General features: G+C 54.0%; 1 protein-coding gene across 2 annotated transcripts; it reads left to right on the forward strand.

Moving 5' to 3' along the window:
• The first annotated feature begins 803 nt into the window (after positions 1-803).
• On the forward strand, positions 804-23,325 carry LOC119113705 (protein Tob1). 2 transcript variants are annotated; one of them, XM_037237974.1, is made up of 2 exons: positions 804-813; positions 19,796-23,325. In XM_037237974.1, exon 2 carries the CDS (start codon positions 19,849-19,851, stop codon positions 20,839-20,841), a length of 993 nt encoding a protein of 330 aa, XP_037093869.1. In that variant the 5' UTR covers positions 804-813; positions 19,796-19,848; the 3' UTR covers positions 20,842-23,325. The 2 variants fall into 2 exon arrangements, with proteins under 2 accessions (XP_037093869.1, XP_037093870.1); XM_037237975.1 differs by lacking the exon at positions 804-813 and adding an exon at positions 19,135-19,216.
• The last annotated feature ends 1,381 nt before the right edge of the window (positions 23,326-24,706 follow it).

Here is a 24,706-nt window from a genome sequence, read left to right on the forward strand (position 1 = left end):
CGGTCCTCGGTCATCGTCTCCGTGGCGTCTGCGGTCTCCGCGGTCTCCGCGGTCCCTGCTACCGATCACTGCAAACATAGTGACCTTTGAGGTCTGTACCTTGAGGTCTATGCGGGTGCTCGGAGTGAGGTCTCACCAGGGCGGCAGTGGGGCAGAGTCTTGGCTGACGACCGCAGCCGGTAGGCCGGTGGGCCGTCGGTTTAGAACGACGACGGGCCTCCTGGTCCTGGGTTGAAGAATGTTCTGAGTGCATTTCTTCCTAGGCGGCGACACTGGATGTGGAAGAGGTCGGTGGTGTTTTGTTCAGCTATGGGGCGGCTGAAGCGGGTTAGATTCATCCAGACGATACTGTCATCGCCGTGTCGGCCACACCAACATGAACTCCCGCCTGCTGAGCTTCACTTTCCGGAATTTCGTCTGGGATCGCCGCAACACCCATCGGAAGCGGACGGAATGAATGAGCCGGAGAGCGAAAACATCCGCCCCCACGCACACTGCTGACGTCACGCTCTGCCCCCTCCCCCTCCCCCCTCCCCCTCCCTCGACGGCGCGTCGAGCGTCGGCCTGACATTGGCGGCGGAAACACAAAGAGGTGCCCAGCGCGGCGGCGCGGAGGCGGCTGTTTTTTCGCCTGCGCGCCGGCCGAATCCATATAGGCTGGCGTCGGCCGGCACCGTCATTCGCCGCTCGGCCGCCGCGCAGGCAGGGCGCCACCGTCGCACCCCGTCACTGGGCCAGTGGAGTGCGCGCCCGCCGCGGCGAGAGAAGGTCAGTGCGGCGCTGACAGCGGCGGGGTTGACGCGGCCGACACAGGTGAGCGGCGCGCGGTACGTCAGGCACAGCCTCGATCGTGCGCTAGCGTGTGACGACTGTGACGGAGGACAGCACCGGACGTTGTGTTATTAAGTGATTGGTGGTTTTGGTAGAGGCGATTAGTTTGATCTGGGTCAAATACTGCGCTACGCGCGTGATCTTTGATGTAGCATGAGGGTCTCCCGAGCTTTGTCAGTTTGTGGTATGTGTTAGCATGGATATTGAACTTCTAGACGGTCCCGTATGACCTGTTTTGTGACCATTTCGACCTCTCTTCCACGACCCAAAGGCATGAATTCACCATACCCACTTCACCGTAACGGTGGCTGCCTAAATGTCGGTGGTGTCGCAGATGTCATGCATGATTCATGCCGAGGCCATTCTGGTCTCAGTGCAGGGAGCAGGTTAGGTCGGTATGTTGTCAGGCCGCCGTCACCTGACCTTCTCGTACTGCACAGCGGGGCCACCATATGGCGGCGGGACGCTGGGGCAGAGCTGGTTTGTCCTCCTAACTTGCCTTTAAAGACCATGCTCTGTTGAATGCAGATTAAACCCTGGGCAATACATGATCACTTTATTTTGGTTAGCCAACGATGCAACGCAAAGAAAAGGCATGTGGCACGACGCACACTCACACACTCATATATACATACATATATATATATATATATATATATATATATATATATATATATATATATATATAATGTGTGTGTGTGTGTGTATGTGTGTGTGTGTGCGTCTGTGTTTGCGTGTGTGTGTACGTTTGCGTGTGCGCTTGCGTGTGCGTGTGCGTGTGTGAGTGCGTTTGTGTGTGTGTATTGACGAGAAATTCGTTGTTCTGTGAGATGCGTCTCGAGCCAATATAGGATGCATAAGTTGATCAACATATGTTGATATGAATTATCACAACTTGGTGAGTGAGCGATATATATATATATATATATATATATATATATATATATATTGTCTGCAATGTGATGTGAAGTCGATACGCTGCTCCTGGCGATGGTTGTAAAACCTATTGGCAAATGTAAAAATGTTACATATACGTATCCCTATTTTCTTTCCACCGAAAGCGTCATGATATAGACTAGGCATATGTGATTTATGACATTGATATGCATGGGGTCTTTAAGATCAGGCTTTAAATGTTGACGCTCTTGTAAAAGCCTGAGTAACGCATCCATTTCAAAGATAGCGATGGCTAGTATGGCGAACCCCTAATTGGTCTGCGAAGATGGCCATGGTGGACTGCGCGTCCGATATTGGTGGGGCTATTCATCACGAGTTGGATAACTTGCCTTCAAAGTTCGAAGCGCTACCCATCTCGGATTCGAACGATCATGCTTGCCTGTACCCATGAAACTCTGGCCAAACATGGTCCGCATGCCTGTCTGCCCAGCATGTCAAATTTATATATACATGTATATCGATATATATATATATATATACATATATATATGTATATATATACATATATATATATATATGTATATATACATATATATATATATATATATATATATATATATATATATTTGTCTATCCGGCAACATGAAAGAACACCGGTATGGTTTGGCGTTTGTCAGGCACAGACTGTCAAAAACATAGTCAATAACCACATCTTGTAGCTCTCGGATGCGCAAAATTTTCTGGTGTTGGCAGACGACATCTTGCTTCTTTCTGGTGACGACAGCATTTGCACTTTGTCCTGGATTGTTGACATGCCGAGCGTACGCAATAACTAAACTCCTCTCGTCCCACCACTTAGAGAAAAGCAGATTGCACAACTCTCGGCTTTCGGTCAACCAGAATTTAAGTGTTTCCACTTAGAAACTGCAACTGCCTTGCCATCTAAGCCGGTGCTAGAGGTTTCTTGTGCTTTTAAAAGGAAGACACCTCTAAGTTTCATTGGGCGAACAGACATATTTACCACTTTTACAGTTCAACACTACCAGCATCTTGCTTTGAACTAGTTTCTCGCTGCAGCAGTCCACATAAGAGTAAAATCACTTGCTGGGTGATAATGCACATTAAGAAAACGTCAAGCAATTTGCAAGGCCCCTTCATGTTTGGGGCTGCACTAAATCGACGAGCATTAGCTGCACTCGATAAGAAAAAAAAACTCGGGATTAAATAGGGCTAATGATGGATGCCTGTGTTCTGCATGATGGATTATTCGTCTCCCGTATCTGAGACAGCTTAATCCGCATCTGCCCACATTCTTAGGGCAGCCTTGTCTTTACCTGTTCACACGTCCGAGACAGCCTTGTCTGCGCCTATCCCTCCTCAAGTAACCTTGCTTGAACCTCCGGCGGGCCTTGGCCGCCATATCGTTGCAGCGCGACGCTCAGCTAATGGTAAAACTTCGCCGGCTTCTCTGGTGGGAACGATGCAGACTGCAGATAAGGCAGGGTTTGTCGAGGAGCTTTGATAAGGCGGTGTGTGGCGGCCTACGTCTGGTGGAGGCGAGTGACAGGTCGTCGTGTGTTCGTTGACAAGGTCACGTTCGTGGTGTCAGTCGTGGCTGAGGACCAAGGTCTGAGGAAAGCAAAGATAGATGGCTGGTTGAACTTAAGGGATAAAGTACCCCTTTAGATTGGTTAAACATTGTGAGGATGGAGCTGCACTGTCCGACGCTCTTGCGAAATTTATTCAAGATATTGACTAATCAGATAACTTAAGCATACCCACTTGATTAGAGCTAGCTTGCTACAAAAAAAAGCTGACGCCTTGGCACCACCGCTTTTGTCGATATTTGATGCTAATTGATGTTTGTAATGACGCAACCGTAGAAAGATGCACTACTGGCATGACATAAGCGTCCATAAATTTGGTAAAATCACTTGTGGTGTCTGCCAACTTAAGATATCATACACCATGCATGTGTTTATCTAACATCTCGCGTCAGAAAACCTGAGCGAAAGATATGGAGCAGAAACTCTTGCCAAGATCGTTAGTTTCTGAAGTTGGGCACCACAACGCATTTTCCCTTATTCAGAAAGAAAGGAAACTGCCACTAAGTTTTTGCAAAAACGGACTGGGATGATGGACATCGCTGTTTCAACAGCGGGGGAGCTGTCGCTGCTTTGTGGGGTTTACGTTGTACTCGCTGATCTTCAATGTGTCTTGGCCTAAAGCTATGAGCACACGGTTCAGTTCAGTCATACTCTATTTTGACTGATAACGTTCCTCATCACCATGAATTTTTGGACCACAGGCTTTTTTTGCTTGCGTTTCCTTTGCCACTGAGCCCATAAGCTTGCAAACGATTCTGTACGCCAGTTTCAGAGCTGGGGCTGACTGGTTTTCAGTGTGCCCTTCGCGGGTTCCTGCTCTTTCCGTGCACATGTCTCGCCAGATGGTCCCATTCCCGTCGGCTGTCGCACCATACCCGGAGTGTGGACTTTCTGGCGGGGCGTGCTATCATTGTGACCCTGGATGTTCGAGTGTGTGCAGAGCCAGTCACGTGATGGCTGAACTGCGCCCCCGCGCCGGCCGCGCCCTATCTCCCCCGTGCTCTGCCGCTGTGAATGCTGCGCCGTCTCGCACCCGTGTGCCGCGGCACAGTCTACTCGCGTCTGTGCAGGCGGCTGACGTTCCTTATGATGCGCGACGACGCGCAGCGACTGATCTTAGCGGCCGGCGGCACGCGTGATTGTCCTGGATCGTGCCTGTCACCGAAGTCTCAGAGTACGCAATGCGATGTGGGCGCACATACCCTTGAACGTGCGCACTCAGGGGCTAACGTGAATTGAACGGCGTGGGCAAGAGCGTTCTTACGCTCTTAAACTTTTTAAAGGGAATGTTCCACATATGAAGATATTGGGACAAGCGTCGGGTATGATAAAATAGGCCCATTCGTAAAAAACAGGTATACGCTTAAGTGGAAAAGACTTCTCAAGGCAATATAACCTCACCATTTCGAAAATATTCCCCTAAATACGTCATCGTTTGTGATGTCGTCATCATCATTTACGCCACCCTCGTCATCAAACGTTTGTACGACGTATAAGGGCTGCCAAACTGGACGTTCAAATTGTCACCGTACCAGGCGGGCTGACTCACTTAGAGTACTTTGGCTTCTAGGGACGTGTTGTGCTAAGGGGTGCAATGTTTCCGAGCTAAAATTTCGTTGTGTGTGCCTGTTTTTGCTCTTTCTCATAGTGTTCTTGCATATTTATCCATGGTGTTACACCATTTACTTGCATCCACATGCTTGATTACGGCACTTTTCTTAAGTTATTGGATAACAAGCCTTATTTCAATCATGACTAGTACCAATGTCAAATTTTCTGTGTTATGTAACATAAAACGTGAATCGTGTTTGAAAGGAGATGTGCACACTTTTTCTGTAGGTTACTTCAAGGTCACCCAGACATCCACGGCGTCATAATAGCGTTATTCAAATCTTGTCACTCCATTGACCTTGCGGCGATCGACACCAAGAAAAACGTGACCGTCAAGTCTTTCATACCTAGCGTTTGTGAGCACAACGTCCACACATCACGGCCGCCCATTGGCTCTCAATCACTGTTGTGCCAGGTGCGATGACGCAATCAAACAATGACGTATTGAGGAGCATATTGACTACATAGAGAAGTTTTGTTGTCGAGAGCAACGATTTCCAGTCAAAAGAATACCAGTAAATATAGATGAGCTTCTTTCGTCATGTTAACTACTTGCCTCAATGCCTTCAAATGTGGCACATTCCTTTAAGAATAACAGGCCTATAAAGCGCACTAAATGACCTTCAAAATGTCCATCCTAGTTCAAAACGCCATACAGATTTAAAACACTTCCTTTGATATATGGGTCAGTGCTAACGCAACAAGTATTGCTTAACTTGAGCTCCGATCCCACAAATCCATCCATTCAAAAAGGTTCGGACCAAATCCTTTACGAAAAATACGCTTTCTGCATCTGCCATGCTACTAAAATCTCCACTAAGGTCTCCCTGTTGCTGTGCGGCAGGCTCAAAGCGACGTCAACGGGTTGGTGTATCAGCACGATGTCCCTAGTCTGAGGCGCCAGCTGTGACTGGCCATGGCGGCATGCTACGGCATCTCATCTCCAGGATATTGCTTATCTGTGTGAATGATTGTGTAATCTTCTCGCCCATTACACGAAAGCGGTGTGCCATATCATATGGAATGCACCGCACTGTGATCCGCTGTGCTTGCGTGCGTGCGTGCGTGCATGCGTGTGTGCGTGCATGCGTGCGTGCGTGTGTGCATGCGTGCTTGTGCGCGCGTTTGTAGATGTATGGGTTTGAGTATGTTACAAATCAAGTAAGTATATTTATTTATCGATGTTATATGTAAAGAAGATACTATTTGGGATATACATATATATATATATATATATATATATATATATATATACGTACATATATATATATATATATATATATATATATATATATATATATAATTTCCAGTGCGTATTTATAGTAGTTAACCCAGCTGACCTTGACTTACATCAGGGCAGTGAGCACGGCTGCTACACCAGGGTCACTCGTCAGGCATGAGGTGGTGCGATCTCCGTTCTACCTCTCCTAAATCGGTAGACGGCTGGCCTTCATTGTAGAGCGTACCACGCCCAGGGCGCAAATTCCTCGGGAGATCCGAAGTTTCCTCGTCGCGCTTCGGTAGAATTTGATTTCATTCTGTCCATGTTTGAAGCCTTGCCGAAAATGGTCGGAATTCGCTGCAGCAAAGTGGTCTAGCTGCTGAGAAACCTGTAGAGGCCAATCTAATAACCCTAAACACACACACGCGCGTCGATATCTTCATTCTTGTTCTGTGTTTGACAGGATGCAGACCAAGTGTAAAGGATAGACCTAACCGCGGTCTGTAAAAGCCGTCCGTCCCATAAAAAGCATTGGATTTGAAGTGCACGTCACAAAGCATACGCCGTTTTACATCTTTTGTTGCTCTTGGCAAGATATTACACCCCTTGAGCAGCACTTTAGAGCTTTAAGATCCCGGACAACGAGGAGCCGCTCGTATTCAATATTAATATATCATGTGTTTGAAAAGCGACACAATACCAATGGCGGGCATATGGTCAGTGTTACACGTGTGTGATACACAGACGCGGTGCACACAGAAGGTGGCAACACATGACACATGCTGTCGCTTATACGTGAAAGGCATTGCGCATTACGGACATCTGCTTTCTGCTTTGCAAGATCCTACCGCTTCACACAGTGGTACGCAAATCCAAACATTTGCAACAAAACACAGACATCATTCTTAAGTCGTTATTAAGCTTTATTGTTACATTGTTATAATAACACATGCTATAGACTATTATTTAAGGCATTGTACCATCGCCTATAGCCAAGTGCCAAGGTTTAGTTAAATTTGACTGGAAAAGCGGGTGCATGTCAGAGTTCGTGGGACTGCTGTGGGGCTTCCTCTATTTCGCCTTACTTCCTGGCTGGAAACTTTGGATAATGTATGGTGTAAAACAGGCCGGCCCTAACAACAGAGCTTGAGACCCGCAGGCAGAGGAATGCAACGAAATAGGGAATGAGCTTTTCGCGGAAACCGCGCAGCTCGCAGGGCATACCATCTTCGCAACGCTCCGCGCTCCACGTCCAATCATCGCACGCCAACGAAAAGTCATGCCATTGCTTTGGGCCTGTGGATGATGAAATGAATGGACCATGGACCAAGGGTACCTTATGCTGACATGGCTTGCGCAGTCAGTCAGTCGGCGACACGGACGGAATTATCGTACGTCAACAACCGTTAGTCGACCGTATCGGCACGCAAGCGTCAGCTGGCATAGGTTGTCAAGGTGACCCGGGATTGTTTACCGCGTCCGGCTGCGTGCCGGTCGGTCGGCTGCGTGTGTGTGTGGGGGGGGGGGGGGGGGGGGGGGCGGCGGCGGTGCAGTTGAGCAATGTGTAATTCCTGATCGGAAGACGACGCTGCTGCCACCATCTAGGGAACATCACGGACTAAAAGGACGCAGTCAGGCGCTTGACACTGAAGGTCGTCTCAGGTCAGCCATTGCCTTGCATTCTGTTCAAGACGAACGCCTAGAAAAAAACTATGGTGATGACTAAACGTCGACTCGGAATGTTCAAAGACTGTTAAGCATAGGTTTGGACGCGCGAAACGTCTGTTAGCTGGACTCTTCACTGAAAAGTTCCGTCAAAGTTCATCATACACTCACACACAGACACACACAGACATAAACAGCACAGGTTGTGATTGCCATGCGTTCAACGTTTAAAATCCGAATCTGATCTATACATGTAAAGCCTTCATTTTCGGCACAATGACCACCGCGAATGTTCGTTTCAATGGGATATCTTCCCCGAGTTTCAATGGTGGTGACCTTCGTCGGCCAGCATCGATCTGTAGTGACGTCATGTCCTCAGTAGCCAATGACGGTGCACCGAACTGCTGACGTCACGGTGGCCCGTAAACACGCCTCGACCGGATGTGGACCTTCAGGTCATATTAGTCCCACAAGAGGCCGGGTACTGACCCTAAGGTGTGCACAAACACTGGTGGTGCCGCGCACGGACGCCCCGCTGCCTCGGTGAACACCTCCTCCGAAGCACGCCATCAATCGAGACGTAAGGGATCGGGGTGTCGTATGCTTGCCACTTTCATTTTAAATACGTTCTTTGCACCGGTGTCTGAAGCAGTTCAATGCTTGTGTCTGATTAGTGTTTGTCCACACGACATGTTGATTGATAAGCTATTGGAAAAGCTAAAACACTACAATCTTTTGATCAATAAGTTGTCCGATGTTTGAACGGTGCCAAGATGTTTAAGGACAACGACGTGGGCGATGCATGCGACCCGCCATCGGCTAATGCACATGAAATGAGTAGATGAGCGCTTGATCCTTTTCACAACATTTGAAGTGGCGGCACTTGATAGTGCCGTGTTGCAGTTTTAAGTCGAGCTTTTCAGCTACATTCCCTGGGGAGCCATGAGACGCCATTTACAAGCTGGTTTAGAAAAGGCCTTTGTTGAGCCCCCAATCACCATACGGATCACGTGTTTACGTCACTCTGCATCTAAGCGTTAGGCAGCCACTGCCAAGAGTTGAGTAATGCTTAGAGCGAACCAGTTCACGCCCCGGTCGTCCAGTTGCCGTTACTTCTCTCGGCTTGAACTGCTGTCAGCTACTCAACTGCCGAGGAGCCCATTGCTCCAGCAATCACAATTCTAAGAACCCTATCACAACATCGCTGAACGGTTGCCGTAACCAGTTCGCGTAACCAAGTCTACAAGCTCGCCCTGGGACAAAAAAAAGAACCAAGCGGTCGTTACATGAGTGCATGAGGCACAACCCTCATCTTGCATTGTTCCCTCTGGTAAAAAGTGCTGCTCCCCTAGGTACATTTGTCCTCGCGCGTCATCTAATCCCAACTACATGGCCGAATTACTGTCAGCGTAGCAAAAACAAAGCAGAAAAACGTATCGCGTGTCCTCGTTGATCAACGTCCCAGTCCAGTCTCCTTCCGCCAACAGCTATCGAATAGCAATGCCCTGTGTGGTGCCCACAAAGCACTGACGTCTGCGGGGTCACTGACCTCGTGCAAGAACTCTTGCGGCGCGCGCAAACCGTGTTTTGCCCAGCCTTAGCGCGCTGGCAAGAAAAAGGCCTGACGACGGTCCAATCGCGCCAAAAACACCCGCCGTGTCGGACCACGCGCAAAAAGCCACGCCCGCGCGACGGCCATGCATATGCAGCGCCGCAGCGGCGATTGGCGGCCCTAGGAAAAAGCCCTCACTACCAAGCGGACGGAGTCACTGGCCGCCGAGGCGATTTTTTGCTTGCTGGGTCCTCGGCGCTGGGCTCCCAAGCGGACGGAGTCACTGGCCGCCGAGGCGATGTTTTGCCTGCCGGGTCCTCAGCGCTGGCAAGGGTTTTTGCAACATCGTATATCTCGTATCGCGAGCCCCAAAATTTGTAGGCACTCGTTAAAGGGATCGGTCAGATTGTTTGAATAATGCAATGACGGCCTCCGTCCCCACGGGTCTCTCCGAAGGTCGTCTCGGATTTCGTTCGTCTCGCCGCGTCGAAGCATGGAACTGCAGAAGCTCGCAAAAATGAAAGGGACCGCACGGAAAGAGAGTTACTAGGTTACGTCCATTAGCCATGCGCCAAACCTGACACGAGGCAATCAGGCACATGGTTTTCTTTCACTCAGTCGAGAAAGCCTAGTCGTACATACCAAGCAAAAATCTGTGTGCTCCACCCATGAAATTTAAATGCATACAACACTTCATTAGAAATATACGATTTATGTCAACTGGGTTATACCAATATATCTGTTCTGACAATTGTATGGCATCATGTTAGATTACATAGGATTGCATCATATTATGATACTTTTATGATATAAGTGTAATATAATGCAGTAATCACAAATATACAGTCTGTTTTGAATTGATTGTATCAATTTTTATTTTGGTGTTATATCCTAGTGTTCGATACCATATTTTGGCGTATTTGATTAAATTCTTCCTTATTGAATCATATGTATATATATATATATATATATATATATATATATATATATATATATATATATATGCATATTTATGCTCATAAAATTATCTGCGCATGAGCTCTGTACCGTAGTTATACCTCAGATGCGTGGCAGCTCTCACACCAAGCCATGAACTGGCTTTGCAGGTCTCAAAGCTCCATTCAAATATAAAATCATGGCGTACATAGTCTCAATTTGTAGTTTGTGATGGGACCAGAGGGATGTTTACAGCTACTTGTTACGTCACATACTGTTAACAGCACTTAGCCACAAGAGAAACATGTCTTATACCCTACGGAGCTACGCTGGACCTCACGCAGGGCGTTACTCATCTGAAAACTATGTGCCTGATCCGATCTAAAAAGTTGCAAATGTAACAACAGCAAAAACGTATATTTATCTGATGCATGTGTATTGCCGAGGCTATTTCTATTAGCGTTGACAAATCCAGCTCCGGATCTGATGAGGCTGCGTTACAGCATGAGTAATCCCGGCGCTGCAGCCAATCTCTAAGTCAGTGATCAGCATTTAACATGCTTCCGTTTCGATACCTTTATGGGACCTTCCCAGTTGATGCGCGCCATCCGGACCTGAGCCCAAGATGACGCTGCAATGTCGGGTTTGGAGCTTGATGCATCGCTCGAACAGCTCGTAGAGCCGCTCATCCATCCCTGGGCCCCGAGTCACGCTTCGAGGCCGGAAGTCATGAAGATGCTGCGCCGCTCCCATATTCGAACCAGAGCAATATAAGGGATTAAAACGACCTAATAACATCAGCTTTGTGAGGGATGAAGCGCTTGGTAGGAACTGGGGCCTCGAGAGAACAGAATAGAAAAGAACACAGCACAGCACGGCACAGCACAGCACAGCGCAGCACAGCACAGAGGCAGCTCAAAGTTCGGTTGTCGTGGCTGTCTGGCACTCCCACGCGCAGAGTTGAGAAGGACGGAAAACGGCTTACGATATAATCTTATCTTATAATACTTACTTACACGATATACGATACTTACGATACGACACACGATACTTACAATCACGATAAAATCTTGCGATTGTCCTTTGTCTCTCCAATCCGACTGCTCCCTCGTCACTAGTGCAAACTCACCGGTGGTTGCGTCTCTGGCAAGAGCGGACAGACCAGGGCCAGACTCTGGCCTCGCGACGCCCTGCCGTACCAGAGTACCCGGGGGCCAGGGTCCCAGTAGTTTCGCCCACCATCGCCGTATCTGGTGGCCTCGGAGATGTTTCCGTGGAAGTAAGGGCTGATTTTATGACCGTGACATCAAGATCAAAGCTGCTCTTATCATTGTGTAAAAAGAGATTAGCTCAAACCATCGTCACTATCCCGATTAAAAAGACCTTTGGTATGCCTGGTTGTAGACATCAATAGCGGCGTTTCTACACATATGCTGCTGATAGCAGTGATACACTTCATTGCTGGTGGTGGTGGACGAGGAGTAGGTTTGTGGAGTAGGAGACTGTAGGAGATTTGTGTTTCTCCAATCTTGTCTTCCTCGAGACAGGCGAGTGTTTCAAATCTATCTGTAGTACATGGGTATGATAACTTGAGAAACTTTGAGTGCGGGGTGCGACAAAGCGCCGTTTATTTTTTACCGCACAAAACCACCGGACCTGTGTCAGATTTGTATCTGCGATCAGAGGGGCAGGAGCTATGTTTTGTTCAAGTTGGAAGCCACTGTGCCTCTCCTTGTTCCCGCAATGCAGTACCCAGTCTGCAGCGCCCAGCACTCCAGCGACTCGGGCCTGTGCGCGGCGGGAGGTCGGTGCCGGTGACCTCGGCTCGGCGGCACGGCCGAGTCCCTACGGACCGGGCCGGCTGCAGCACGCTTGTGGGGCTTCGGCCGGCGGTCCAAGGTCCCCGCTGGGGCGGCGCCGCCCGGCTGAAGGGGTTCACTCCGGCGGACGGAGCGCACCGCACCGGACCGCACCGCACCGCACCGCACCGCACCGCACCGCACCGCACCGCACTGCACTGCACTGCACTGCACTGCACTGCACCGGACCGGACCGGTCCGGACCGCACCGCACCGCACCGCACCGCACCGCACCGCACCGCACCGCACCGCACCGCACCGAACCGCTCCGCTCCGCACCGCACCGCACCGCACCGCACCGCACCGCACCGCACTACACTGCACCAGACCGGGCCGCACCGGACTGGGGACCGGGCCGCACCAGACTAGGCCACTCCGTCTCGTGCAGGGGCAGTGTACGGTGCTCCTGTGTTGGGGGCGCATCCACCGCCTCAGGGACCGGGCCGCAGGTGATCATTACGGACCAATGCCAAAATTGCTGACATTGCTGCACGTCTGGCTTCATACTCATTGGTCACAACTATTTTTGCGTGATAAATTACAGGCTGGCCATTCTAGCTAAATGTCTAGTGATGAAGGCAAACTCATCCATGTGCGTCTATTGTGAACTATTGAGTACCAGTAACCATTGATGCGCAATGCCAGATCGCTGGTACGTACAATTGGCAAGTGCATCATTGTACCTCACATATTTTCTCCGTATGCGAGCAATCACGCCTCTTAACAACTGACTTAAACTCGTGACTTGCCGCCACATTAGCTCGGTGTAGTGCGGCCAGACCCGAGAGCAGGGATGCTGCGCACTGTTTTCAGACATCTGCGCCTAACGACACACATTCCTGTGCATTGGATTCGCTGGCCGACGCCATTTGGCAACATCTGGTAACCTTTAAGGTCGACTGCGTGTAGTAGACACTAAATTGGGGCTGCAGTATCGTGGCCCGCGGCGCAACGACCAAAACAAGCTGCATCGGAGCGTGAGCGGTCGTGACCCTGCGTGCGGAATGTGACCTTGGTCGCTGCTGGAGGTCGCGCGGTCGACAGCCTCGACGACAGGAGAAAGATGAGGCGGGATAAAAACACAGAAAGTGAAGGGCCCGCGAAAGTTGGGAAACAGGAGGAAATGAACACGTAGTGGGAGAAACGTCAAGGCTAGTTGTGTGTGAAAAGAAGCGGGACACACGTTGTCGTGAGCCCTTTTGTGGAGCACCAGTGACACACTGGCCATAATAACGCCTGGGGCACATGTGAGTGGCTTGCATGGCACTCGTATAAGCGGCTTGAGGAACATTTTCGATAACATGCTGCACTTGTATTACAACCTCCCATGCTGCAACGCCGTTCCATATTGCCCTCATACATCTGGCTTCCCATATTGTGACTGCAATTCTGGCTTTCAACTTTCGATGGAACCGTTGATGAAGTGTCGAGGGCTACGCTCGTGATATTAGCAAAGAGCCGCGAAAAGTGTGTAGCCTACTCTTGTTCTTCACAGCCTCAGCATCAGCATCGGCGCATAGTTTTATGGCGTAAGGCGCACCAAACAGCCATGCTCAATAACCCCAAAACTGAGTGGCTGCCATGAGGCCTCCCTTACAGCACGATCACCAGCACCTGAAGCTGAACAAACTCCGCGTGTGGGGCCCGGCACACGCGGATCATGGCTCGGTCGTCCTCTCACGCCTGATCATGGCTCGGTCGTCCTCTCACGCCTGATCATGGCTCGGTCGTCCTCTCACGCCTGATCATGGCTCGGTCGTCCTCTCACGCCTGATCATGGCTCGGTCGTCCTCTCACGCCTGATCATGGCTCGCTCGTGCTCTCACTCATAATCATAGTCCGCTCGTGCTCTCACGCGCGATCATGGCCCGCTCGTCCTCTCACTCATAATCATAGTCCGCTCGTGCTCTCACGCCTGGTCATGGCCCGCTCGTCCTCTCATGCCCAATCATAGCCCGCTCGTCCTCTTACGCCTGATCATGGCCCGCCCGTACTCTCATGCCCAATCATAGCCCGCTCGTCCTCTTACGCCTGATCATGGCTCGGTCGTGCTCTCACGCCTGATCATGGCTCGCTCGTCCTCCCACGCCTGATCATGGCCCGCTCGTCCTCTCATGCCTAATCATAGTCCGCTCGTGCTCTCACGTCTGGTCATGGCCCGCTCGTCCTCTCACGCCTGATCATGGCCCGCTCGTCCTCTCACGCCTGATCATAGTCCCCTCTAGCTCTCACGCCTGATCACCCTAGTCTCTTACGCCTTTCACGCCTGTTATTAGTGACAGGCAATCGGGCAAATTAGAACGAAACAGCCTAACAAAGTTCTTGTCATACTGACACTTTGCAGCCTTCTTTGGACCATGGCGACTGACATGGTACTTTCGTTTACTTTACCGGTACGAATACGCCATTCACACCTGACATCATGCTGTGTTGATTTCGTCAACACTTAAAGAAATTTGCTGCGAAGCGACGCTAGCGGTGCCTTAGCCATGTCAGGTGTCCTAGCGCATTCTAACGAGGCTTTGAGGCACGGAAACCGAATGAAATGGACACCGAATGCTAAGTGCGTGTAAGCTTATATTTTTGCGCAAAGGAGGAATTCACACTCCTCTCGTTCTCAAGAAACCTGCGGATATATGCAGGTATAGACTAACGAGGTCAGTGACGTCAGCCGTTGCCTGTTTGCCGTCACCACTCGGAAGCACCACAGCCCGGCATTGTCAGCGGTTTTTAGGTACACGGTGCAGCTGTTGCCTGGTAGGCCGCCCACAGCCTGCCTCACTTGTGCCTTTTTGCATCGGTTCTTGCGAACACTTGTCTTTTTACGTAGGCTCCCCACGCGTCTTAATTCATGGGCTCACTAACCGATCTGATCTCTTGACGCTGCTGGTATCATTACGGCTTTGGTCCGGCTTGCTATAAATTCGTGCGTAGCTCTACGAACGTAGGATCGTCATCCCAAGGACAGAGGAAGGGAAACCCACTTCTTCAGCCACTCTACACGTGATGTGCCAGCGCCCGCTCGCGGCCGTCCCCCGCGACACCGCCCCCCCCCCTCCCCCACTGCTCCGTGTGTGATCTCCGCCACCCTGCGCACCCGCGGACCCGGAGCACAGCACGGGTGTCAGCGGTGCCGACCGGGTGGCCCACCAGACAGCGAACCCGGTCACCCGGCAGATACGCCACTCTGCCAGGCAGGTAGGGCAGGGCGTGTTCAGGCCAGCACGCGGCGCGCTGGCAGTTACGCTGCTCTGCCACGACGGGAACTTTCTCGACGCCGGCTCGTTGCGTCGCAATTTCCACTATGCCATCAGCCTTGTACGAGCACACCTCGTGCAAGGGCGGATCGAGGGGAACACATTTGGCTACAACCTAGCCTGATCATGTCTCTCAAAGCGTCAGATAAAGAGCACCCAGTATAGGATAGATTTGTAGATGCACAATCTACAGATCCAAACATTGACGGGTAGCCTGTTCATTCCCCAACCCGTGCTGGCTGGCTCGTTCCACCCTTTGCGGGGGTCACAGCCGATCTCCGGAAGTGTCCGCTCTCCCGGCTCGTGTTACGCGTCCGTGCAGCTGTCCGTGCCACCTTCACATCACGAAATTGGCCGAAGGCTTATGTAAGGCCTCTGGCGTCGAATCAGTAAAGACTTCCTGATACGTCCACCGGGACGTGCGGAGGCGGACTACCGCCTGCCGCCTAGGACGAGGCGTGGTCAATAGCCAGCCTCTCACAGACGACGCCGGCTATTCAGACGGCGTGCGCCGTATACAGGCGTGTGCCAAGTCTCATTCCGCACGATGAGCGTGCACTGGCCAATGGGCGGCCAATAACCACGTTCAGAAGCCGTCCGTTATGCCATACGCGGCGTGGGCGGCGGCCCGATGCCGCCGGCGCACAGCGTGGTCCGGTGACCGCGGACGGCGGTACTTACACGGGTCTAGCGGCCGCACCTCCGCGGGTATAGCGCAGCGGGAGGGGGAGGGGAGGGGCGTCACCTTGGTTCGTCGCACTCGACGCGTCGATCGATGCCTACCATCGACTGGAGGCGGCCTTCCAATGCCGTCCGCGGCGACTATGGCACAGCTGGCCAGCCTGTAGCACGAGCGCCCAGCTGTTTGAATGGCGAGCGCGAAGCTAGGCTTGGACTTGGCATGGCTAGGCCGTGTCTGACATGATGCGACTGCTTAGGACGGCAGGGGAGCGGCAGGTCTGGGGCTCCTTAGGACGTCAGGGGAGCGGCAGGCCTGGGGCTCCTTGGGACGGCAGGGGAGCGGCAGGTCTGGGGCTCCTTAGATCGGCAGGGGAGCGGCAGGTCTGGGGCTCCTTAGGACGGCAGGGGAGCAGCAGGTCTGGGGCTCCTTAGGACGGCAGAGGAACGGCAGGTCTGGGTCTGTTTGGCCTCGTCCATGCCGCTAAATAGTTTAAGCATCTCTGCAAAGAATAACCAAACCATTTATTTTTGACATCTGACCTCCTCTGAGTCCCCGATTCCGGTCCCTGAACCACCTGCTGCTGATGCCTGGTAACCGCGCCTCTTCCCGTGCCCCTGTCCTGTTTGCCTCCAAAGCTAATTCAGCCGCCACGAATCTCAATGTTATCCGGACAACCCCCGCCCTCCCCCCCCCCCCCCCCGCCTCCCTCGCCTCAACTGGCCCGTTACCGAACAGGCCGTCATGTGACGGGGCTGCCAAATGGCTGCTAGACGGCTGCCAGATGTAGTCGACCGTGGCCATGCCCGCCCGCTGTCATGAAGGCACGCTGATTGTCGCCTCCTGGAGCCCTGTGCCGACACTTGTATACTTCGTCTTGGTCTTGGCTAGACTTGGTGAATGATACTAGTGTATCACTGAGACGTTTGATATATGAACACGGTTGACAAGAAAACACTGGAAAAGTTCAATGGAATTATAGGAAAAATGACGTTGCAATCGCAGGCAAACGCTCAAGCTCCCGAGTCCGATGACTGTTTTCACCAGCACAAATTGGCTTTCGTTACAAACCTCTCCATTTCGCGATCATTAACGTTCTTGTCTCTCACATCAATAAATGGGAAAGTTGGCTGGCATGCCTGGCCATCTGGCACAGCTGCTTCTCATTTCACTTACTTTTTATGGCACGGCCATCTACAGGCTGCTGCAAGTACTTTCATCTGTTTCCCTGCACATAGCAGTGAACATGTTTTCTGGCTTTCATGTGCAGGTCAGCGCTCATGGTAGCGATAGAGCGCATTTAAACGTCAATCATACTCAAGATTCGGCCATTTAACCCTTAAGAGCGGCTTAGACAACGCTGGGGAGGGAAGCCCGACTGGTGCGACCTTCACCTGACCTCGAGCGGGCGGGCTGACGCAGTCCGATGTGGCCTCGCGACAGCTGTTAATCAACCGGACCACTCGCAATCGCCGGTCCTCGGGCACCGAACGCCACGCCTGGCGGTGGCGTTCGCGACGGTCAGGGCGTAGGGGGAGGGGGGGGGGGGAGGCAGGCAGCCCGCCCGAGGCAGACTCGGAGACCCGAGATAACGCTACCGGTGGAGCGTGATGTGTGTCACACGGAAGCCGCGCCCGGTGAGAGGCTCTACTCGTCTAGTTTGAGTAGGTTACCGCCGCGTGTTTTTCCGCTGGGGAAGACGCGCGGTAGAGCGCCGGCTCGCCCTGCTTGCCTTCCGTAGAGTACCGGTGTCCCGTTTCCGCGAACACCGCGCCAGTTTAAAGAGCGGACGAGCCTGGCACGTCACACACGAGTGTGCTCTTCAGCCCGGCCCTTAAGCCTGGCGTCCGGCCCGGTCAGTTGTAGCGTTACTCGCAGGCTGCGTGTCGATTGACTGTTTGGATGAGGGCGTTCCAGTGAAGCCAGGAACGCTCGCCGTCGGGAGCGTCTTTCGCCAGAACCAGCTCATGGCCAGGTGCGGCCAAATGTCACATGACGTTTCGCGCAATATTATTATTTATGCAATGGACGTGTTCCAAGAACTTGGCAGCCTTCGTAACGAACACTTACTACTGCGCTGGCCAAGTTCACCCTCATTTGAGTTCGGGCTGATGAATATCTACATGGTCAACCGAACCACATATTTCTGAATGGAGCTGCTCAGTGAGCCGTACAGCGCCGCGACCTCGGCGGTCAGCTGAGGTCGCGGCGCCGTGCCACGCCAGCTGCCGCATCAGGCCTTGGTGATGTACGGTTTCTCGCGCGCGCACGCCACCCCCACCCTCCTGTGGCCGGCGCGCGCCACCGCTGTTCCACTGCCAAGGCCGCCGGGCGGGGGCCGCGTCACGCTGGCAGCGCGCCACAGCCGCACCACGTGATCGGCTCACAAATAGAGCCCCATGTGACTCAGTCACACCTCGGCTCAGAGTAAACATTGGCGCGGGACTGATCCCCGACACATCCCGTCCCCGTCGGCCACGTGCCCGGTCGCCTCGAACATCCAGGCCCTTTAAATAGTGACTACCTGGCACAAGCTACAAGCAGTTCCCGTCGAACATTTCCAGTTACCTGGCTTTTATATTTGTTCATTATATTTGCTATATGACATCGGTGTTTGTGCGCTGGAAGTTTGCTGCGCTGCAGGTCACGTGCTCGCTGCATCGCAGGTCGCTTGTTTTAGGAAGCGATACATTTATAACGCTACAGCGACACGTGACTTCTCTGGAGCGAATGGACTTGAAAATGCGCGAATTGATGGCACAGAGCCGCAGCAGTCTCAAGACGGCTTCATCCATTCATGAAAGCGACTCATGACAAACCCTGTAGCGCTGACGGCAAATGGCTGGCGATTGTCCAAAACAACGGTGCTGCAAACCCAGCCGGAAATGTACTGTACTCCCCACGGCACGTCAGTTTACATGCGGACCAACGGCACGCTCCTGGTTATAGCGTTTTCATCGACTTTGGTCCACACTTCTTGACACTGGAAACCATGGACAGTGCGGGTAAACAGCTGTGTTTCGCTTACTTGGCCGACGTTTTCCAGTCAGCTGTCGTCACGTGACAGCGGCTTCAGTCACGCTGGCTTCCGCCGGCGCGTGTAAGTGACCTGATTTTGTTTAGGCCACTCGATATCGCCCAGTGCCACCACCTTCAGTGATGGCCTGGTGCTGAGTGTGGCTTACCGACAGCAAACTCGGACCAGGATTCTGCTGACGGATTTTATACCTGCACAAGCCCCTCCCGGCTTGTGGCACGTCGTGGGCGGCGTCATTTGCACATTGTTCCGCACGGAGTGCTCGCGGTGCTTGCATCTCACCTGGCATATATGGACGGACCTGTCGACGCTGCTGCTGAATGCTGATGTGTGTCTCAGACCTGCTTTTACTGCCACGTCTGACAGTGTCAGATGCGAGCTGGGGAGCTTACGGAGTCAGAGAGCAGCTGCTGTGGTGTTTCGTGTGGGCCGTGCGCTATTTTGAATTTCAGAGCAGGCTCACTGGCGGTGCAGCGGAGGCTGCAGCGGTCCTATCGAGTGGCTGTCCCATGCTTATGATGTAGGCCGATTTCTTGGCATCTGCGGCTCCGGTTCCTGACATGACGAAAGACTTCACATGACCTGACCGACCTGATACTCGCCGATCTGCCTTCTGGGCCTGACATCTCGCTCGTGTCGCAGGTCTGCTGTGTGCGCGGTGGACCGTCACCACATCAGCCGAGCCGCCCGAAGCCATGCAGCTGGAGATCCAGGTAGCGCTCAACTTCGTCATCTCCTTCATGTACAACAAGCTGCCGCGGCGGCGCGTCAACATCTTCGCCGAGGAGCTGGAGCGGGCGCTGCGCTTCAAGTTCCAGAGCCACTGGTATCCGGACCGGCCGTTCAAGGGCTCCGCCTACCGCTGCCTGAAGACGGGCGACCCACTCGACCCCGTGCTGGACACGGCGGCGCGCGAGAGCGGCCTGGCCCTGGCCGAGATCCGCCAGAACCTGCCGGAGGACCTCTGCGTCTGGATCGACCCGGGCGAGGTCAGCTACCGCGCCGGTGAGAAGGGCGCCGTCAAGCTGCTGTACTCGGAGCCGGCCGCCGAGCGCGTCAGCGAGGACCGCTGCGACCACGAGGTCACCTCCACCTTCAACCCGGAGGCGCAAAGCTTCCGGCCCATCGAGGCGCTGGCGGCGTCGCTGGGCTCGCTGGCCGTCGCCTCGCCGCCGGCCGGCAGCCCGTTCGGGCCGGCGCAGGCCTCGCCGACCCCGACCTTCCGCGCTGCCAGCCCGGCGCCCGGGTTCGCAGCGCACCGGCCGCGCGCGCCCGTCACCTTCACCACGGCGGCGTTCGCGCAGACCAAGTTCGGCAGCACCAAGCTGAAGAGCAGCGGCAAGCGCGGCAGCCGGATGAGCCCCACGGAGTTCAGCAACTACATCAAGCAGCGCGCGCTGCTGCAGCAGCCGCCGGCGCTGTTCGCGCCGTTCGCGCAGCAAGCCCGGCCGCTGTCGCCAGCGCCGCCGCCGGCGCACGAGTTCGCGCCGTTCGCCGGCAAGATGACCGCCATGCCCCCGGGCATGTACGACGCCGACGTGTTTGCGCCGCCGCCGCCGCCGCGCAGCACCGGCGCGACGCAGAGTGGCGCCCTGTTCGCGGCGCTGACACCGGAGAACCAGCAGCTGCTGGAGAGCTTGACGTACGCCTCCAACCCGCACCTGCAGCACTTGCTGGTCGCCAACTAGGCGGCCTGTGGCCGCGTGCGTCCTCTAGTCGTTCAAGCCACTGTGATCGGTCTCTTTCGTAGTTTGTAGCGGTTAAATTTTGTGATAATGGTAAGTGACGAGCCGTTAGCCGTCGGCCGGGCTGGGGGCACCGCCGGGTGTTTGAGAGCCCTGCCGGTAACAGAGAATACCGTGCCGGAGGAAGGCCTGGGAGTCCCGCCGCCCACCGCACGCCGGAGTGAGAGTCTGCGGCCGTTCAGACTGGGTTCTCCCTGAGCCGGCAGGACGCCTCCGGCGAGGACCGGACGATCTCGCCCGGTCAGTCGACCCGACAGGCTCACGTTCTGACGGTGGCAACGCCCCCACCCCAGCGACCTCGGCCCGCCGGGCACGGGGCACGGAGCGGCGTCGATATCGGGCGGACTCGACCGCATCGAGCGACCCCCTGACCTTTCGCCCTCGGACGCGGCGGCGGCTGCGAACTGCGCAGCGTTCCCTGCCTGGGACGCCATGACCTCGTGTATGATGAGCCTGAAGTCATGAGACCGGCACGTAGGCGGCGTGACGGAAGAAATGCTTGAGGTCGCGGGTGCGCCTCCGCGAGGCCCTTAAAAGTTTTGTAAGTTTAACATTGTTAACGTTAATACCACGTTGCTCTTCACAGAGATACCAGTTAAGACATCGTTATCCGCGGCACTTTGCATATATATATATATATATATATATATATATATCACAGTAAGATGTGTATTGAACTTTGCTGAGTCGCCGTCCAAAGGCCGATTCAGGTCGCGGATTTTAGCTCAGGCTGGTTCCCAGTTTGGCGAATATCTAATTCGATTCTAATTCGTTGGGGCTGCGGGGCGCAGCCACGTATGGCGCAGGCTGCCTGCTATTGGACCCTCATCACGTCGAGCCCGCGATAACGCCTGCAGATAACAGTAAAAATTCCGGACCGGGATCTGACAGTTGCCGGCCACTTGCTTGCGGTGGACATGATGCACTGAGGACCGCCGGGCCAGTGAAGTTACGCTGGCCAGGCCCGTCCCTGCCCGCCCCAGCGTCCGGTCTGGCCTGTCACACCTCCGTCTTCGTTCAAAATCCTCCCGTGAGGACGCCGTGTTCGTAATCTTTCGAATCTCGCACGGCGGGCGCTGTAGTACGTTGTTGAGCCTAGGTCACAGTGGTCATGAGATGGAGGGCTCTTGGAGGACGACCCTGTCGGAATTCATACTTGTAACCGCGGATAGAAGAGGTCTTTGAGCTCATGCGTGCTGAGGCGGGAGGCGGCAGTGATAGCCGCCTGCTGAGGCGGGAGGCGGCAGTAACGGCAGCGTGCTGAGGCGGGAGGCGGCAGTGGCTGCTGCCTGCTGAGGCGGGAGGCGGCAGTAACGGCAGCGTGCTGAGGCGGGAGGCGGCAGTGGCTGCTGCCTGAGCTGTCAGGTCACTGGTGGCACTCGACACTCTGTCCATATTTGCAGTATGCTCTCGTTCCTTCAGAATTGTTATAAACCGCAATTTCGTGCATAAGCGAGGCTCAGGAACATAATCGTGAGCGTTCTCAAAGGTGATGAAGCTTTCGTTAGGTCCCCTCCCCCTACCACCCTTGGCCAATCGGCGAACACTTAAGATCTTTGTTCTCCCATTGTAAGGCTTTATCACCAGTCAAACGAAATTTCTCTTTCTCATCGTGTCAGCTGAAGTGACGATCCGACCCTCTCCTGATCCTGGTTCCACCTCTGCCGACTCCCTTTTTGACTCGAGGCTCATCTTGGTCTGGCTCCTCCCCGACGAACTCCTCTTCGCACTGACTCCTCCTCTGCCGTCCATCTCGTCATGCCTGCACCGCCTCTGCCAACTCTTTTGTCCTGCCCCAGCCCTTTCTGACTCTGTCACCCCTGCATCCGCCTCTGCCCCGTCATACCACCCGCGCCGTCATGCTCAGTGGAAGCCGAAACGATCGTTTCATCGCGTAGTTGTTACACTCTCACAGGTGTTTATGCGGTGCGACGGCGGGTGCGTGCACCGCCGTACCCGCTGCATGGCAGATCCCGTGGCGTGCAGTGTGGCCTCCGAGAACCGGCGGTGGAGCCCGTGCCACCTCCTGATTGGTTGGCTCCGTCTAGCCTCCACCCCTAATCCTGGATGGTACAAACGTGCGTGGCTCTGCGTGGCCGGTTTGTTGCTGTTGGGCGTGCGAGAGTTTATTTTCGGCGTTCGTCGTCACTGTTGTCCCTGGAGGCGTTTTGACCTGGTGACCTCTGTCGCGCGGCGGGTTTTGCGCCGCGGCCGCCGCCTCCGTCACTCTAGCCACCTTGCAGGGGCGTTTGGCGGACGGCCGCGGCGCCGACCGACGAACAAAAGAAGGTCATCTGGCAGCCGGGCTGCCAGATCGCGTTATGTCTGGCGATGGGCCTGCGCTTGTAAATACGGCGTTGTTTGGTGTGTGCTGTAGTCTGGTCGTGGGGTTCACGAGCACACACACTGGGCGCCGGGGACGGGAACCCTCTGGCGAATGTCAGGCGTCTGCTCCGCCGCGTTTTGTACACACGGACCTGAGCACTGCGGGCTCATGCACTGTTTGACCCTTTTTATCGTGCATGCGTACTCGGTACCGAGCGTAGTAGACCAAGGCTTCAAGGCGGCGCTGGACCGGGCCGGTTCCGAACGCTGGCCGATGTACGAAGTACCAGAAAGCGCCCGCCCCTGGCATCGCTGTCAGCGACTGTACGTGTGACGGCTGTCCGTGGGTTGGGTGCTGCAGGCTGTACTGTGCTATACGCGTCCGTCGACGTTTATCATCAGGAACTATACCCCGCGTGGGCGTTTTCTATAGCCGTTCTAGGTGCGTGCGTGTGAAAGCCGCCACGCAGCGTAGATCAGTGTGTTTGTACGTTTTTAGAGCCTGTTCAGTGCCGGCTGCTTTCCCCGGTGCTAGTTGGCTGGGATGGCGCGTCCGCACGGCCTCCTCTGACCCCGTGACCGTCAGCGGTGTGGCCGCTATGGTGGACACCCTCGCCGCCTGTGACCCACCTCTGGCTCAATGGCACCAGCTGTCCAGCGGCGCCCCCGCCCTGCGTGCAGGTCGAGGCGCACGCCCTCGCAAGGGACGGGACGGCCCACAGTCTCTTTTACAACGTCTCGGAGCTGTTCTTGAAATTTGGCGGTGTTGGGACCTGTCTCTGCCCCGTGGTAGCGCGCCCTCCCTGATCCTGAATGCCAGCTGGGCCACCCCGCCCGCTAAAATGACGCTCACTGTAAACGAAACATGCGTGCCATTAGACGACCCTCTAAGCGACTTTCGGCGTGCTACTGATTGTGAATCCTCCAAAAATTGCTTTTTCCATCCCTAATAGCTCCAAAGGAACGTCTTCGTACTCTTACGTTCCCCGGCACCTGTTGGCGAGCACGATATGGCATCGAGAGTTTACCTGCGTCGGCGTTCGCACCCATACGTAAACAGCGCATTTTCGGCCGGCCTCCGAGACATGTCTCCGCGCCTTGGTCACATCCTTCCCGCGCATACACGCGCTCGTTTGAACAGCGGGCATCCGTTCTGATCACACGCCTTCGGTGACCAGTAGGTCCTCATCTCGTTCGTCTGAGGCATTGCCCTGTTCGTCCCTCGAAGCTGATCCCTGGTCCTAAGGGCGCGTGGCGGAGGGTCTCACATCGCCTCCATAGCACGGCTCCACGCTCGCCGGGAGGAGCGGGGTAGCCGAGGATATCCCGCGCATATTCGTAAATCGACACGAGTTGTTGGTAGCTTTTTGATTGTTATCTTCTGACCCGGTAGAACTTGCGTGTGCGTTGTGCGGGGCTGGCCATCCGACTGTATTATACACCACACTATAGTACTAAGCCATACATATTCTATAAGTGTGTA

This window comes from Pollicipes pollicipes, unplaced genomic scaffold, assembly GCF_011947565.3.
Source record: "Pollicipes pollicipes isolate AB1234 unplaced genomic scaffold, Ppol_2.1 Scaffold_7262;HRSCAF=8765_pilon_pilon_pilon, whole genome shotgun sequence".
In the NCBI taxonomy this organism is placed as follows: Eukaryota; Metazoa; Arthropoda; class Thecostraca; order Pollicipedomorpha; family Pollicipedidae; genus Pollicipes; species Pollicipes pollicipes.